At 35.4% G+C, this 18946-nt stretch overlaps 1 protein-coding gene across 1 annotated transcript; it reads right to left on the minus strand.

Moving 5' to 3' along the window:
- Positions 1 to 6956: 6956 nt before the first annotated feature.
- Positions 6957 to 8501, minus strand: LOC141719130 (uncharacterized). Its single transcript, XM_074521511.1, has 2 exons — positions 7499 to 8501; positions 6957 to 7309 (listed from the first exon to the last, which is right to left on the minus strand). Exons 1-2 carry the CDS (start codon positions 8499 to 8501, stop codon positions 6957 to 6959), a joined length of 1356 nt encoding a protein of 451 aa, XP_074377612.1.
- Between the last annotated feature and the right edge of the window lie 10445 nt (positions 8502 to 18946).

Genomic DNA, 18946 nt, shown 5'->3' on the forward strand with positions numbered 1-18946 from the left:
TTAGGGTTTATAACCCGTATGAATGTTTTCAATTGAAATTTTGGGCTTTTTGATTTAGGGGTTATTAGCTGTTGATTTATAGTGGATTATGTTCCTTATGAAATTTGCAATCGATTGGTATATAGCTCGTTAACAGAGGATGTCTGAATCGAAGGGAGTTGTGTTTTGAAAATTTCCGAAGTTCGCCGGAAACCGGCGATGTTCTTGGCCAATTTTCGGCCAAGTCTGGGGTTATTTGAATGATTTGATTGCATGAATAAGTTCCTGGTTGTCTGTAGATGTGATCTGGAGCTTGTGGTGACGTGAGGCTGCCGGAATCGTGTTCTCCGGCCACCCCTGTATTTTCAGGCGACGGGGGTTGTAAAATTGCAGTTTGGTACCTAGACTTTTGGGGACGATGCAGTTTGGTCCCTGAAGTTTCCAGAGTTTGCAAATTTAGGATTCCTGTTTTAAAAATATTAAAAAAATCATATTTCCTATTTATTTTTATTATAAAAATTCGTTTTTAATTTCTGAAAATTCTAAAAATTATTATTTTAATTCCAAAAATTATTTTTAATTCAAAAATAAATCTGAATTAATTAGTTAATTAATTTCAGTTAATTTTTAATTGATTAATTGGTCAATTAATTCAGAAATTAATTGATTAATTGACTTAATTAATTATTAATTGATTTTAATTAATTATTTAATTAGATTTAATTATTTAAAAATGATTTAAAAATTCCAAAAAATAGTTTCGAGCTTTAAAATACAATTTTAAATTGTTTTCAAGGCTCGATAATTATTATGAAATTGTTTTGAAGCCATAATTGGCCAACTGAACCCTATTTACTGCTTCGAAATTAATCCAACGTCCCGTTTTAATTCCGAAAAATGTTTTAAAAATTATTTTAAATACCAGAAAGCTTGTTTATGACCCGAGATTTATTTATAAATGATATATTATTGATTATGTGACGTGCTATATGTTATATGTGACTTGTTGGTTGAATGTCGGTCTGTATATTCGATATTTACTTGTTTATTTCGTAACTTTCAATCCGTTAATCGGATTTGGGTGAAACGAAGGGTGGATAGAAGTATGTGTCGAATAGAATCATATGAGTTAAATATTGATAGATGCTTATGATATGTGAGCATAAGAGGCAAGGCATAGGAAAGGGAAACAGATAGTCCAGGAGTAAGACAGTGGTGATTGAGAGCAAGTGCAGTGTAATAAGCTAGTACCACACAAGTGTTCTGAACTTTCTCGAGATATTGTATTGATTGATATTGTTGTTTTACATTGCAAGTGCTTTGAAGCACTGAACCCTAAACCTTGATTCCAGTTATTGATCTTGAGCCGTAAACCTGATTCTTTCTAGACCATTGATTGTTGTATAGCCAAATACGGACCTCAAATATACGATACTACTCCACAAATACATACAAACTAAATATTAAACACTGAACCAAATTGCTTACACATTCAAACCATTGTATCTTATGCTTTGAAAGACCAAATTCTTGGAACCCTAAAATGTTGATTCATTTGTTATCCAATTCTCTCATTACCTAACAGCCAAGCTTTGGAAACGCCATATTGATCTTTATACAGATTGAAACCATTTTCATTATTGAACGTCCAATGTTGTTAATGATCCTGTTTATTGTTTATTACTGCTTATTATGTTATTATGGTAGAATTGGATTGTTTTTATAAAAATTGTGGTGCAGATTCGTGGTCAGACCATATAATGGTTAAGTTAGGCCAATGTGTGCCTTGGATCCAGTTGTTAGAGCAGTGCTGTGTGCTTTGCTCGGGGTTAGTGCGTGACTGATCAGCAGCCTAACCTTGGTTTTTAAAATGAAAATATAATATCCAATTCTAAATCATAATCCATTGTTCACTTGATATCGTAACCATATTTACCTGATGATCAGTATTCTCAGTTTTGTCATTGTGACTTGCTGAGCTAGTTAGCTCATTTGTGCGATGTTGTTTATGTTCTTTCCAGTTAAAAAGGAACCGGTTGGTACCGAGGATCCCCAGTCCAGCGCGAGAGTTAGGGGTTCAGGTTGATCGAGCTAAGCTAGTAGGCTTCTTTTGGGATAATTTAAGTTTGTAAAAATTTGTAATAATGTTTAATACTCAGTACTGAGTTTGGAATAGTTGGGATTTGAACGTTTGTAATATAAGTAGGTGTGTTTGGCTTGTGTGCATACTTTAACCTGTTGCGGTCCGTGGTAGCTGTTAAGTAGGGTCACTGCATATTATTATTATCTTTATCATTGTTACAAGCAGGTTATTAATAAGGTGTGTGTGTGTGGACCCCAAACTTCTGACCCGGGTTTGGAGGGCGCCACACCTTTCGAAGTTACTTTTCTCCAAAACAGGTTTGAAAACAATGATTTATAACTACAGGGGATACGTAACTTAAAACGTTTATGTTCCTTCACGAGAAAGAAGCATTAGTCTATTCATACGTACTAAACCATAAAAGAATAGTCAGGGGTACTTGCCTTGCAACGCTTTCGGAAACCCTAAGTAGCTTTTACGCTGACTTCGGTCCTGGCAAAACTCGACTGAGATCTACAAATACAGAATACCCTAATCAGTTATACTGACATGCTTGATATCCTCAAACCCTAATAATCCAATCCGATAACCCGGCTCATATAGTTATTATACACACAATCACGTAATCACGTAGTCCGTATACAAATAGGGGTAAAATGTTTAATACAATAAAGTATGTTTTAAAATAAATTTTAGAAAATTTTGGCAGCAACTCTTTTGTTTATAAGCCTACCCGTCGATTACAATCGACATCCAGATTTCACAACAAACAACAATCTACAATTCACAATCTCACAACACAATTTTAAATCATTTACACACGGAATTTATTATACGACTCATTTTATTTATTTATAAAATTTAGGACTCAGAATAAATTCATCACCGCCCACCGTCCGCTCCTAAAAAGTCATCACGGACGACGGCAAAATTTCGCGGGTACCCGATTAATTCTCGGGTTTCCAACATAAATCTTCCCCGATTAATCCTTAAAAATAATTCCGCGCGAATAATTAATATCATAAATATTAATCAAAATCCTGCAGAAAATTATTAAAATTATTAAAATTATTATAATAATCCAATTTACAATCTATAAAAAAACAGAACAGGAATCAAGCAGTCAACACGTGCGTACACGCCACAGAACCACGGACAGGAATGCAACACAGGCGGCGGTGCCGCATTCCACCACCACTCACACACCCACACTTAAACACACACATCATACACAGATATATATATCAAAGTATATATATAACAAGCCAAATAGGAAACAAGGAGATCGCCGGAAATCCGGTCGGAGAACTCACCGAAGGCGAGAAACCGAGCGAAACCGGGGAAGAACAGAGGGAAAAGAAAGAACGGGGAAGAAGATGGAATCGAGGGAGAGAAATAGAGACAATCGAGAGAGAGACAATAAACAGATGTTTACCCTCCCCCCAAAAAACACACAACCTATATCACAAGCGAAAGGCACGTGTCCAGCAAATAAGGATACGTGTTAACTTCTTTTTATTAGAAGTTAACACGTGTCCCTGAATACTCGAATACTGAATATGCATCCCGAATACTGAAATTAATGAACCAAGTCACCTTTAAAATAATTCGATAAATCACGTTAGTAGTTTTAAAATGTTTTAAATATCCCGAAGTCAATAAAAACATAATTTTTGTAATTTTAAAACAAATTTTGGAGCGCAACAAATACCCGGGTTCAGCGATCGGACGGAACAAGGTGCCGTTAAAAACACTTCAAAATAATTCCAAATTAGTCTTAAAATATCAGAAATATCCTGGAGTACATAAAATTGTAATTTTCAAATTTTTAAAATGATTTATGAAATACAGTTATACCCGCTTTTAACAATTAAAAGAAACAACGCACGGGTGAAATTAATCCCGAAAATTTCCAAAATAATTTTAATATTCTCATAATATTATGACCTTAATAAAATATGAATTTCATGATTTTTGAAGATTTGTGGATTTAACTATGGATTTTACAAATAAACATAATCATAAAATAATTTAAAGATAAATAATTAACAAAATTTTGATTTCTCAATTCTATAAAATCCCAAAAATAATTTTTGAAATTATAAAATTATAAAACAAATTTTAGAGACAATCCAAATATTTATGGAATTTAAACTTTAATACAATCACTTTTAAAAGCGTAACAAAACCACATATCTCAATAATGAATCACAAAATCCAATCCATATACCAACATAGCACAAATAAATAAATTATAATTAATAAACTGCTGCCAAAAATCAAAACACATATTTCATTTAATTATTTATTCCATTATTACACTTTTAAAATAATAGGAAATATACGAGTCGTTATAGCAAGGCTAGCTCATAAGCAACTTTCCCTACTTGGTTCAAGATTTCAAAAGGTCCGATGTATCTTGGAGCTAATTTCCCTTTCTTACCGAATTGGTTCAAACCCTTCCATGGTAATACTTTTAGCAATACACCTTCCCCACTTTCGAATTTCACATCCTTCCGCGCGGGGTCCACGTATTTCTTTTGTCTATCCTGAGCAACAATGAGACTCTTCTTGATCACAGTGATGGTGTCCTTCATTTGCGGAATCAATTCAGGTCCAAAAATCTTTCCTTCCCCAACTTCATCCTAAATTGTCGGTGTTATACACTTTCGCCCATATAAAGCTTCGTGTGGTGGCATGCCAATACTTGAATGGTAGCTATTGTTATATGAGAATTCTACGAGTGGTAGATGATCGTCCTAACTTCCTAAAAAATCAATTACACAGCTTCGCAACATATCTTCAATGGTTTGGATTGTTCGTTCGCTTTGGCCATCGGTTTGTGGATGGTATGCCGTACTCATGTTTAATTTCGTTCCAAGATTTTTTTAAAATTGCCTCAAGAATCTCAAATTGAATCGCTGGTCTCGATCCGAAACTATCGATATAGGTACACCATGGCATAACACGATTTCGCGTACATACATATGAACTAGTCTGTCTAACGAAGACTTCTCATTGATTGGAATAAAATGTGTTGATTTCGTAAGGCGGTCAACTATCACCCAAATTGCGTCATGTCTAGAACGTGTTCGCGGTAAACCCACCACAAAATCCATGGCAATATTTTCCCACTTCCATTCTGGAATCTTCAATGGTTGAATCAAACCACTTGGTTTCTATGTTCTACTTTCACTGTTTGGCATGTGTCGCATTTTGAAACCCATTCTGCAATCTCTCTTTTCATGTTTGGCCACCAAAAACTCTTCTTCAAATCATGGTACATCTTGGTACTTCCCAGGTGAATCGAAAATCTTGAGTTGTGTGCTTCTTGCAAAATAACCTTCTTCAATTCAGTCACATTTGGAATCCAAATTCTTGTTGAAAATCTCAACACACCTTGTTTGTCTTTTTGTGTACATATCTCTTCTCTCGTCAACTGATTATTTTCCTGAGTCATCGCTTCATCTTGGCATTTCTTTATCCTCTCTAGTAGTGTGAGTTGAAAATTAACGGCATAACACATTTCTTCCGCTCCTCCATGATCACAAAGTTCTAATTGTAATTTTTTAACTTCATCAGATAATTCCTTTGACATTGTTATCATACTTAGCTTTTCTTCCTACTTAAAGCGTCTGCTACCACATTTGCCTTTCCTGGATGATATTGTATCGAACAATCGTAGTCTTTGATCAATTCTAACCATCGGCGTTGTCTCATATTTAGCTCCTTCTGAGTAAAGAGGTACTTCAGACTTTTGTGATCCGTGTATATCTCGCACTTTTCCCTATATAAGTAGTGTCTCCATAGTTTCAAAGCAAACACTATCACAACTAATTCTAAGTCATGGGTCACGTACTTCTGTTGATGTAGTTTAAGTTATCTTGAAGCATACGCTATCACCTTCCATGTTGCATCAATACGCATCCAAGTCCGTTATAAGAGGCATCACTATATATCATAAAATCTCCCTTGTCATCTGGTAATGCTAAAACCGGAGCAGTTACCAATCTTTTCTTCAATTCTTGAAAACTACTTTCACACTTCTCCGTCCATTCAAACTTCTCATGCTTCCTTGTCAATCTGGTCAATGGTACGGCAATCTTCGAAAAATCCTTTACAAATCTTCTATAGTATCCCGCTATTCCCATAAAACTTCTCACTTATATTGGCATCTTCGGTGCCTCCCAATTCATTACAGCCTCAATCTTTTCAGTATCTACCCTAATTCCCTCACTTCCAACAATGTGTCCTAGAAATCTTACTTTAGTTAACCAAAACTCACATTTCGAGAACTTGGCATACAGTCTCTCCTTTCGCAACACTTCCAAGACTATTCTTAGATGTTCCGCAGGATCAACTTCTATTTTTGAATATACTAAAATATCATCGATGAAAACTATGACAAACTTGTCCAAATACTCCTTCAATACTCGATTCATTAAATCCATGAAAGCATCCGGTGTATTCGTCAACCCAAAAGCCATAACGAGAAATTCGTACTGTCCATATCTTGTTCGAAAAGCTGTTTTCGGTATATCCTCAGACTTAATCTTCAATTGGTGGTATCCCGATCGCAGATCAATCTTTGAAAAAAATAAGAGGCTCCTTTGGGTTGGTCAAACAGATCATCAATCTTAGGCAAAGGGTATCTATTGTTAATCATCAACTTGTTTAATTCTCGATAATCTATACAAAGTCTCATGCTCCCGTCCTTTTTCTTCACAAACAAAACTGGCGTGCCCCATGGTGAAACACTTGGTCTTATAAATCCCTTATCTAGTAGTTCTTGTATTTGCTTTGCTAATTCCTTCATCTCCATTGGTGCCATCCTATATGGGGCTTTCGAAACAGGTTCGGTGTCGGGTGCAAGATCTATTGTAAACTCAATTTGTCAGTCCGGGGGTAAGCCAGGAAGCTCTTCAAGAAAAACGTCTAGAAAATCTCTTACTACTGGAATGTCTTCCGGATTAGAAACTTCTCTACTCTTATCAACTACATACGCCAAATACACCTCGCATCCTTTCCGGATCAACTCTTTTGCTTGCATCAAGGTGAGGAATGTCTGAGTTTTCCTTTGGCCCTTGAATGTCACTTTCTTACCTTGAGGTGTACTTAATACTACCCTTTTATCCTTACAGTCTATTTGAGAACTGAAACTTGCCAGCCAATCCGTCCCTAAGATCACGTCAAATTCACCTAATTGGAAAGGAATAAGGTTCGCAGGAAAAATGTTTCCGGCTATCTCTATTGCACAAAGAGGGAAAATATGATTTATAGATACTCTATCTTGATTAGCTAAGATAATGGATAAGGGCTCATGCATTAATTAGGTTTCACAATAAAACTTATCAACAAAAGACTTCGAAATAAATGATCTGGTGGCTCCCAAATCAATCAGTACTTTAGCACTAGGAGCATTCACAGAAAGCGTACCTGACACCATATCGGAACTTTGAATTGCATCCTTCACATTTATGTTGAAAGTTCTTGCTTGAGCTGGATAAGTCAAAGCTGGATGATTTGAAGATGATGCTATCTGAGGTTGATTGAAAGACAATGGGAATGATGGGGTTGGCATATGAGTTGCTTGATTCACAGGGTAGGGTATAGTAGTCATTTGCAGTAATTGATTGTTACCCACTCCTTTGCACTCTCGTGACACATGTCCTGCTTTGCCACACTTATAACACGTGATGTTGGCCTTCTGATTCTTACATTCATGAGCATAATGGCCCTTCGTATGACACTTGAAACAAACTACATTCACCTTATTACAGATTCCCGTATATCGCTTATTACAAATCTTACATTCCAAAACTGATCCTTGCGGGGGTTTCTGTCCACTGGTTGATTGAGATCTTGTTTCGTGTGATTTATTCCCAAATTCTTTCTTCTTGAAGTTCCCGGGTCCACTCTGAGGTTTAAGCCTTTGATTAGTTCTCGGATTTTGGCCCTTGTAACTTGAGCCTTCTTCTCCTGTTATAAATCTTCTTTTCTTGTTGCATTTCTCCTTTTGATTTTTCTCACTCTCGCCTTCAATTACCATTGCCTTCTGAACTACTTCCGCATAGGTAGTCAACTCAAAAGCTGCCACACGACTCCTTAACCAGGGCTTCAATCCCTGTTGGAATCTTTTTGCCCTTTTCTCTTCAGAATCAACATATTCTCCCATAACTGTAAACTTCTTCTCATATTCTCCAACTATCATATTGTCTTGATTCAACTCGAAGAACTTCATCTCCATTTGTGTTTGCATATAGCGAGGAAAATACTTATCCAAAAACATTCTCTTAAACCTATCCCAAGTAATAACTTTAGCATCTTCTAAAGCTTTTGCTGACTCCCACCAATAGTTTGATTCGCCTTTAAGAAAGTAAGTGGCATACTCTACCTTCTGATTATCTCCAACATTTGTTAAGGCAAAGGCCTTTTCCATCTCCTTGAGCCAAGCATGAGCTTCTACTGGGTCTTGTGTTCATCTAAATTCTTGGGGTCTTACAGATTGGAAGATTTTGAAAGTAGTGACGTTTGCTGGGGGTGGTTGAGGTAGATGCATTTGTTGAAGAAGTTGTTGTTGTTGGGCTATAGTAGCAGTTTGCTAGCATACCAATTCCAAAAGTTATACTATATCAGGCTTTTGGTTTTCTCCTTCAATTTCTTGGTTATTTGTAGGTCTTCCTCGGGCACTCCTAGGTGCCATTTTCTGAAATAAAAGTTATACAGTTTGAGTGATGCAAAAACTAAGGTATTATTTGCATTCATCATGGTATATAGTTTTCAATATAACAATAAAGGTGATGCATGGTGATAAGCAAGAAATTTAAAGGAGCAAATATAGGAATCAAGGAAAGTGCATAACTGAATTTAAACAAGGTTCAAGTCGAAAGGTACGAATTACAAGGTACAAATACGAATACAGATCCGAATTAAAACAATACGAGAGTCTAGAAACGGAAACAAATAACATGGTAATAAAAGGAACAACCTAATCCAAGTAACTAAAGGTCAAGTTCCCTAGAAATCATCCTAAGCCTCCTCCTCGGACTCCTCACGGGTCCTTGCGGTGTCGTGGGTAGTTTCCTCATGTAGCATCTTGACCACACTCCCAAGCTCATCCACTATCATCTGCACAGTAATCTGACTGGTCCGGTCACATTGCACGGGCATCTCCTCCAATCTTGATGTGGCTACCTGGATCAGTGACTCAAGCCTCGAAATGGTTTTCGCCTTAGGTCTGTTACCCATCACTTGCTTACTCTCATAGGCCTCTTCAAGATGTTCCACCAGCCTGACATACTTTCCTTGGAGAGTGTCATGATGCAGCCTTAAGTCAGCATAGACAGAAAAAGCAATTGTGTCACTCTGCGGGGCCGAAGATGATGAGTGCGCACGTTGCTGTCAAGTAATATATATATACAAATATTAGATACGGTTTACTCGAATATCGCGCATTAGTACTCCCGATATTATATTATATACTCATACTTCCTAGTCCTAATTGGGCTGTCTAGGGACTCTAAACCTAGGCTCTGATACCAACTTTGTCACACCCAAAACTAACAACACACACACACAGAACAAAAGCTAACCACAATTATATTACATAATTATAAATCCAAAAGATGATAATAATACGATTACAAACCCAACCAAAAATAATAACAATCCCAAGATCATTACAAGTTCACAGTTTAGAACAACCCTTCTAACTAATACCACATTACATACTGGATGATATTGCCTAATCTATGCATATATATTCTACCTGCACCCTCAAATGGTCTTCACCCTGCCTACCGGTTGACTTACGGGCGGTCTTCTTGGTACGAACCATGATTGCTAGCTGTAGTACAGGGTTAAATACAAGAAAATGAGCTAAAATGCTCAGCAAGTACTATCAGTTCTACTATACAATGCATTAACTCAAAATCACGGGTTCATGAATCAAGAGGTTATAGATGCTCGGAAAAAAATGACAATAAGAAACATGAAGTTATAATATAAGGACATGGTATAATCATAGCAATCGAAATATGGCATATGGTATCATGGCATCGGGCAACATGTTATAATCATTTAAATATTAAATCATCAAAATCAATTTTAGGACGCTATGGATTACGGCCGGTGATCAGCCGCGAAGTAATCCCGAACCGCGTTGGGTTCTCAAATATAATGGGATCCCTAGGCTATATATGAGCCTATCAATAACGTGAAAAGGACTTGCGTCTGGGTCCAATCCACTAAGATAAGAAAACATTTATTTTATTTTTAATGATTTATAACATGGATGTCGGAGAAAGATTTGGTATCACTTTAACTGAATTGTAACAAGAGAATTCAACTTCACTAATGAGATGACAAATACATATTAGAAATCCCTATGGGATGAGTTCCAAGGTTGAACAAAATAAAAGTCAACTCTAATGGTATCGAGGGTGGTACTTCGATATTTATAAATATGATTGTGTTATAGGTTCACATTAGGGAAATTGGTGGAAACTTTAGTATTTACGGTCAAATGGATAAGGAATATTTTGAAGGTAAGGTTCTAACAAGGTTAAGAGTTATTAACGGAAGTATTTGAACTAATTAATGATATGATCATTATTACAACTAAGCATTCACGAAAAAGTATGTAGACTTGCAACAATTATAAGCATAAGGAGGTAGTAACTTGCCTTTCAAAGTTTTAATATTATTCGATCTAGATGGCACGAGTCTTCCCCTTCGCTTCGGAACCTACACATTATATGAACCTCATTACTATTCACCCTTTATCGCCTTATAAGCCTATAAGCTCCTAGGACTAACTTTTACCCTTATCATACTACTATTACACAAGAACCTATAATTATAAGAATACACATAACTTAAGCATATACAGTTTAAGTAATCCACATAATCACATAATCACGTAATCACATAATGGCATGGCCTATACTCCTTAGTTATTTATACTATAATATCACCTAAATACCTAAGAAAATAAGCAAGTAACACATAAGAACTATTATTGACTTTACCTTAAACCTAAAGATGTTGTGCAACACTTAGACTCTTCACCACTGAGTCCCAATTACAACAAATACCACTAAAACTTCCTAATGCCACTCTAAGGGTGCTCTCGGATGTCTTGGTGGAAATGGGGTGTCTCCACCTTGGGCCTTCACTCCAAACAACTTCCTAAAGGTTTTTAAGACTCTAAAATAACTTCTAAAGTTGGTAAGACTCAGGGGCCTCACTCCTATAGACTTACAAAGATCAATACTCACACTAAGGTTCCCTGCTAGCACCAGTTTGTACTACCCGTGTTCTTTGGAAGAAATCTTAGCTTCTACATTGGGCCTTCTAAAATACCCAATGCCATGGATTATTATGACATAAACCTAACTCTCAGACTTGTTTTTAGGCCAAGGCCTCACCTAGGCCTCTCTAGGCTTCTGCTCAAAGTTGACTCTGCCCAACCTCACTTAAATTCACTCTGCTCTGTTTTTACTTACTTAAAACTCACTTTTCTCATTAAAATTTTAATTCTAATGGCTTCCTAAGGATGCATTACACTTATTTAATCCAAGGTCCCATGGAGGCCTAGCTTATTGCATGGCTATAATCGACCAAAGTTCAAGTTTATGCCCTGTTCTGAGCTACTCTCGGGTATGTGTGTGCACCAACCTAAATGCAAGTTTTTAAACGAATAAAAGTCACTGCACTCAAGTAAAACTCAATTCCTAACTCCAATAAACTCAGGCCTAGCAAGGCCTCACCAAAACTCACCTAAAACAGCCTATACCTATGGTGGAAAAATCTGCTACTTAGTGTCTAATGTACCTCCTTCCACCTTAACTCCCATTTCAACACCAAAACCAACAATCAAGCCATCAAATCTAATCTACAATATACACAACCCTATTGAATATTATTTTATGGGAATTATGAGCATAAATCTAGCCATATAAGTCATGTACCAAGGCAAAAACAGAGAGCATAACAAGGCAGATTTTTACAAATGCGATTTTAAGCAAAAATCCGAACCAAAAGTACATGGTATCAACTAGATGGAAACTTTGTAAAAATACATTTTAAGAGATCATAAGTTCTTTGAAAGCCACATGCAAAGTCTCTTTCTTTTTGAAAACAAATAAAACTAACACATAAACCACAAAATCCATTCGACTCCTTGGGAGTCATTGCTGAATGCTTGAGGCCACGATCATGGCTTGAAAATAGAAGCAAAATACTTCATCAAGACCATCTCTTGCTCAAGTTTTATGAGCCACATTAAGTTCAATTCTAGATTCACAAGAATCAAAGTTAAACCCTTGGCTTTAACCATATGCAACTAAGAAACTAACCTTAAATGATGATATAGAACCAAGTGTAGTTGACCCTTGCTTAGAGGAGTTGAAAGGTGTAAGAAAATGAAGAAATGGAGAAGAAAATGAGAGGGGTGGGGAGGGTTTTAGGTGCGTCCGAGCGGGAGTATAAAGAGGAGAGAGTGGAGTGATGTGTTGGTGAAGAAAATGATGTGAGGTTGAGTGTTTGGTCTAGCTTTTTGTCTCATCCAAGTAGTAAGTGGATTTTGTTTTACCATTCTATCCTTCACCCACTAATAGCAAGATTTTTATAACACCCCCAGATCCGGGGTCAGGGATCCGGGTTGTCACGAGTTCCATTTCCCTTAATAATACTTAACCTTAACAATCAACCAACTACTGCGTACTGTGACCCCACAATATACACACACACACCACAAGTTATAGTCTCAGAGATGAAAACCCAAAATAACACAAGTCATTTATTCCACAATTATAAACCATTTCAGCTCAAAAGGGTTTCTGAATAATTTACATATTCTTTGCCATTATTACAATTCATAATATACATAAGTCTGGTTCATCAATAGTTGAAGCCTAGCCTATTGGTAGTTCCTACCTCAGCTACGGCGGCATCAATGCTTCCAGAAAACTGCGGAACGTTTCCTTACCGCTTGCGAATTGGAAGCTTGGTCCTATTCATCTTTTCTATCTGATGTTGTGTGATGAGAGTAGAAAGCAAGGGTGAGCAACAAGCCCACCGAAATAATATGCATAATAATTAACAATATATGAGCATTCTCATAGTACTCATGTAAGTCTTGGTCAAGAAGAAATGAACCAAGTTTGACCTCTTAATGCGACGAAGTCGTAAAATATTCAGTATATATACTTATATACTTTTCAAAATCTTTGAAATCCTCTGCCATGTATAATATACACAGAGTTCCAGTATATAATTGTATAAAAATATCGTTGCAAGGTGATCTCATATATCTAACCTTGTCTCAACTTTTTTCTGAAAATCTTTGTCATGCATAAGTTAATCATTTACTAGATATAAGTTGAAAGGATGAAGTTACAAGATACTCCAATATACTTATATCCTTTCCGAATACTACTTGAACTACCACCGTTCAAGGTATAAATAGTTCATCACATATATGGAGCTACAAGGCATAACTTGTATATAATCAATCTTTGAAATATCATTCAAAAGAAATGAAGTTACGAGATACTTCATTTGATGGAAACATCATTTTGAAAACTCGACCCTGCCAACACTCAATAATCGCCCAGCCGTAGCCTTTCTATCGAAGTGCTCTGGGTAGTATTGCAGAAATATCCAACTGGATGATGAACTCATTACGGGAGTTTACCGCGCCAGGAAGACCACTTACGATGATCAGTCGTAGTAGTGCAACCCCACCATTTTCTACATGTAGAGGAGAACCTGTCGGATTTACTTGTCAACCAAACACTGGACTCCTAAGCATTGGACCGTCTTAGCGGAACTTCCAGGCCATTTGGGCCAATATAATTAGGCTGGGCCGGCGCCACTCGACCACTTACGCCACTCCTAGTTCAGATGAAATCCATGACTCTGAAATGTAAAGCTCGTCCCCCCTTTCCCCGAGTAGAAACTTATTGATACGGCTCCACCAAGAAGTCGTATCTAGTTGGAAAGGAAAACTCACCGATATTTCCCAGGCGATGCCTGTTAATGGATTAACTTGTTCCAAGAATTTTACTTCCCGAGTGTTGGGTAAGTAATCAAAAACTCTTTTATCAAAATAGCAACCTTGTTGCGAATATAAAACACACCACAGAGCTGGATCCCTCAGGTTTTGAGCGAGTATTTAAATCCCCTTCGAAAGGAGGATCTTAAATATAAAAATGAGTTTTGGGATCCGCCCTAACTTTTAAAATCATTTTGAAGACTCGAAAACATTTTAAAGAAAGTTTAGATTATCGCTGATTTAATAAAATAAATCAGTCCCGATATGTTAGAAAGTAAATGAATATTATTATTTAAATAATATTCCCATAAGGATGATCCTTATAAAAATAATCGAGGTAGGAGTTTTAAAACTCATACCTGAAATGAATACAATAACCAAAGATATACTTATACGAAAGTATGATATTTATTTGAATAATCAAAAATAAGTTTGATTATCGAAACATTATTCTTTAATAAAATAAAGAATATTATTTAGTAAATAAACGGAGTCATAAGTCCTCGAATGAATATTCAAAAATAATATTCATTAAATAAAATAAACGGAGTCATATGTCCTCGAATGAATATTCAAAATAATATTCATTAATATGAATAAACGGAGTCATAAGCCCTTGAATGAATATTCAAAATAATATTCATTAATAAAAATAAAGTTATCGAATAAACCTTATTCAATTCATAGTTTTGAAAACTATATCTATATCTATATATATATATATAAATAAATATATATATATATATATATTATACTCGGGAACATCGACTCTCGGTTTTAGAAAATGTTCACCTTTGCGTACTAAGGATATACGCAATTACTGCTTATCTCTAGCATAGGTATTATGCAACTAATAAGCATTTGAATCAACATATATATATATCAAGATTACGAAACAGACATGCATATATACCATATCACATGCTCCAATATATCGCAAGATTTGCTAATTAACCATCATGCATCTATCACAAGATAATGCATATACATATGTATACATCACAACAACAGTATAACGGGTAGAAAACTTGCCAGAGCGACTGGGGGTGATAAATGGCTTGGGACGAGTCTGGTAACCTATAAACAACATATAAGTTGGAATTAAACCAAAGTCGCTTATGAATCTATACTTTAACCAATTAGACCCTAATGTTCGCTTTTGTGCTTAACGATTCACTTAAGTCGCTCGAGTACCCTCGGCTCCACCATTTTTAATAAATTAACCATTAAGGGTTTTAAGGCGATTCTTTTGCGAGTACCCTACCAAATGCCTAATCCACTTAACATAATTGTTTCATACCCTAATTAGTCATTTAAAGTCCTTAACCAAGGTTTCAAAGTAAGGCGAGGGGTAAGGGTTCGGTCGCGAAATGTCGTTACTTAAAATGGTCGTTTCTCCTAAACCGTACATTGGATTCAAGCAAACCACATATCAAAACGAAGCTCGTAACATGAACTATCTAATCATGGCAATGGTCAAAACCTAAAAGTGAGTTCATGGGTCCTGATGTTAAGAACAAAAACAGTCTAAAGTAAATCGGGCATTACAACGGCTATGTTTACGCGATTACCAAATTTTATCCTACTCCAAATCAACCACAAATCAATCACAATTCAACCATACAACCAAACTCCATCCATACATCACTACAAAAGCCCCAACACCTCAAGTTTTCCAATTTATATTATTCTCAAACATGAACAAAAACTATTCTTAAGTTCATTAACTAATAACCAAGATTTACAACTCCAAAAACATCACAAAACCAACTAATCTCTATATATTCAATCACCATGCTTCTCATGAACTATCCTACTCATAATAAGCTCTTAATATTCAATAACAATGCTAGGTTATGAGATTATACCTTCCTTGGTGAGTAAGAATAACTAAGGAGCTTGGAATCACCCTTGAAAGTCCTTACCAAAGCTTAATCTAACCAAAAACACAAGATCAAACAATTTAAATTTCTTGAAAACACTATTCACTCTCTTCTTAAATGATTTATTGAAAGAGATTGTGAAGGAATTTGGAGCTTAAACTCCTAGGATAGCCATAACTAATCATAAGGAACCATGGATAATTACCTTGCAATTTAACAATGGTTGGATCTTGGATTTTGAAATTTTCCTCTTTGAAAAAGAAGAAAAGCCGAGAGCTTCTCTTGAATAATGAGAGTCAACTTTGTTTTTGTGTTTTTTGATTTATTTGGCTTGGTTGATCCACTTTTGTTTTGATTTATTACCTTTTAACCATGGTGAATTTTGTGTGGTTTATAATCAACCAACCTTCCTTCCTTTTTGGTCATGCTTAGGTCATCATTCTTATGTCATCTTCCCATGCTTGTCCTCTTCTTATTGGTTCGATGACATCATCCTCACTAACCTCTTTGATTAGGTCCTAATTACTTGGCTAATGACCGCTGATCTGTTATACAGTTCGCTTAACTTTCGTTTTCGTTTATCGTTTGAGGGATCATACCCGGGATCTTATTACTTGGGTTCCCTTAACCTTTATCAATACATTATATTCCTTTTATGATCCTTTCTTATAATCCTTGAATTTAAATCCTTTTTATCATGTTCCCTTATACTCAATTCTTTCGGCATCTGGTGGATTTTCGGGAAAAATCAAAGTGTTCGAATTTGGATTCTGACGATCTTTACATACACTTATATCCCATATAAAGTACTAATAAGATCTCAGAATAACAATAGAAGAACCCCTACATAGTGTGGCATGAAAAGTTTTCTTATTCAGCATAATCAGCAAAACACTATTCATAAGGGTTACTAAAAGTTCAAAATTTTTGGGGTTATTACAATTTTGCATGCAAGGTTTTATGGGTCATTTAGTTGGTCAAATGGAGTTAGTGGAGGGTGAAAGGTCGGTCTTACCCTTGATCTCTATTTTGGTAGAATTTGCATGCAAGGGTACACTTGTAATTAAATAACTATTAAAAGTATAATTAAAAAGAATGAGTTTTAGTAATAAAAATATAAATCCATAAATCACAGGATTAATACCATAAATACTATGAGATTTAAAAAGTTTAATAAAATTGTTTTCAAAAAAAAATTTTGAACAAAAATTTATATTAAAATAGTTTTTTTAATATTATCACACTAATTGTTGGGTCCCAATTTGTTTGTAGAAGGGGGGGTTGAATACAAACAGTACCGAATAATCGAATTAAATGCGGAATAAAAAATGTGAAACAAAATTCAAGTTAAATAAAAATATTATTAAACTTGAAAGGTGTTACAACAACTGTATCGATTACAAGGTATTAATCTCAAATCAATTATCACAAATCTAGAATAAATTCGACATGAACTTTTTCTATTTTTGCAATAATTAGAATCAAATGCTAAACGCGATTTGAGATTAAGTTCTAGGGATTTTGATCCGCTAGATTGTTATACAAGAACAAGATAAAGATTTCTAGTGGATTAGATTTAACATTACAATCTAGAAATTATGATCTTTGAAATAAGCAGATGAAGATAAAATGTTTTGCTGCGGCTGCTGTCTCTTGTTCTTGAATAATGATTGAGATTATTGAAAGAAAAGTCTTCTGCTTCTTTTTAAATCAGCACAACAATAGAATTGAATTGGCATGACAATCCTATAGCTTGTATGACTTTCGGTAGGACAATTGAATGAACTAGCAAGACAATCTGAATGAACTAGCAAGACAATCAGAATGAACTAGCAAGACAATTACCCTCCTAGAGTAACTTTCGGTATGACAATGGAGAATGGCCTAGCATGACAATCGGTATGACAATCCAGATTGTCATGCTAGTTCATTTCCATTTGTTTTGCTGATTTAAGCCTTGAATTTAATCCAATTAAACTTCTGAAAATTCCTAAAATTCCTAGAATTAATTCAGAATTAATTAATCAATTAATTCAATTAATAAATAAATTATTCTTCGCAAATATAATTTATTTTCTTAATTAAATTAGATGACTTAATTAATTAATAGAGAATTAATTCTAGTCTTGAGCAGCAACCATTCTTCTGCAAATCTTCTGAAAATCACTGAAAATTATGAATCAATTCCATCACTTCAACGTTGACACTCGATGTACTGTCTGGTTCATGAGTGACTAACTTCCGTGACGTTTCTTCATGTCTTGACTCTGACACTTTGATTTTCTTCAGATTAAATCCTTGTAATTAATTGATACTCTCACGAGATCTCTGTCACTTGATTAAATCCACGATCTTGACTTATATCACTGAGGCATGATCAATTTCTTGAACTTCTTCCAGTGAATTAATTCCTCAAGTCTGTAGATGAACCTTGTCTCTGAATCCTTTGACAGATATTACTTTGCGAGATCTCTCTGACGGTAGATCCACTATTTACTTATTACATTCTTATTTGAGTTGAGTTGAATCCTCGAATATACAAATAGGTCTATGACATATTACTTACAATCTCCCCCTATTTGTTTGTTAGACAATAACACACAAATACCTAGAGGATAACTCAACTAACAAATAAGAAAAAGATATAAACATACATGCAAAGTAAATAGCAGAAAATTTCTGGATGAGATTTAACATTTTCCAGATTCCAAGTAGATGTTCCTCTAGACTGAACATATCTTCAAGTAGTTCCATCTTCATTTGTACAACCACATTTCCTGTTGAGAAGCCCATATTTCTTGCTTCTCCCCCTATGAGAATCAACTGATTAAAGAAGATCACCTTCGTTTTACCACCTCTCCCGTACAATAGGATCCGCAGATAAAAACCAATGGTACTCCCCTAACAGCTTCTTCCCTTACTAGGAAATCACCTTGTGTTTAC

Source organism: Apium graveolens, chromosome 4 (genome assembly GCF_009905375.1).
Source record: "Apium graveolens cultivar Ventura chromosome 4, ASM990537v1, whole genome shotgun sequence".
Classification (NCBI taxonomy): domain Eukaryota; kingdom Viridiplantae; phylum Streptophyta; class Magnoliopsida; order Apiales; family Apiaceae; genus Apium; species Apium graveolens.

Bases quoted from the DNA above. Each gene is read 5' to 3' on its own strand.
- LOC141719130 (XM_074521511.1), bottom strand. From the start codon at position 8,501: ATGGAAAAGGCCTTTGCCTTAACAAATGTTGGAGATAATCAGAAGGTA. The intron at 7,310-7,498 runs GTACGCTTTCTG...TTTGTGCAATAG, and splicing joins AAGTTCCGATATGGTGTCAG to AGATAGCCGGAAACATTTTT.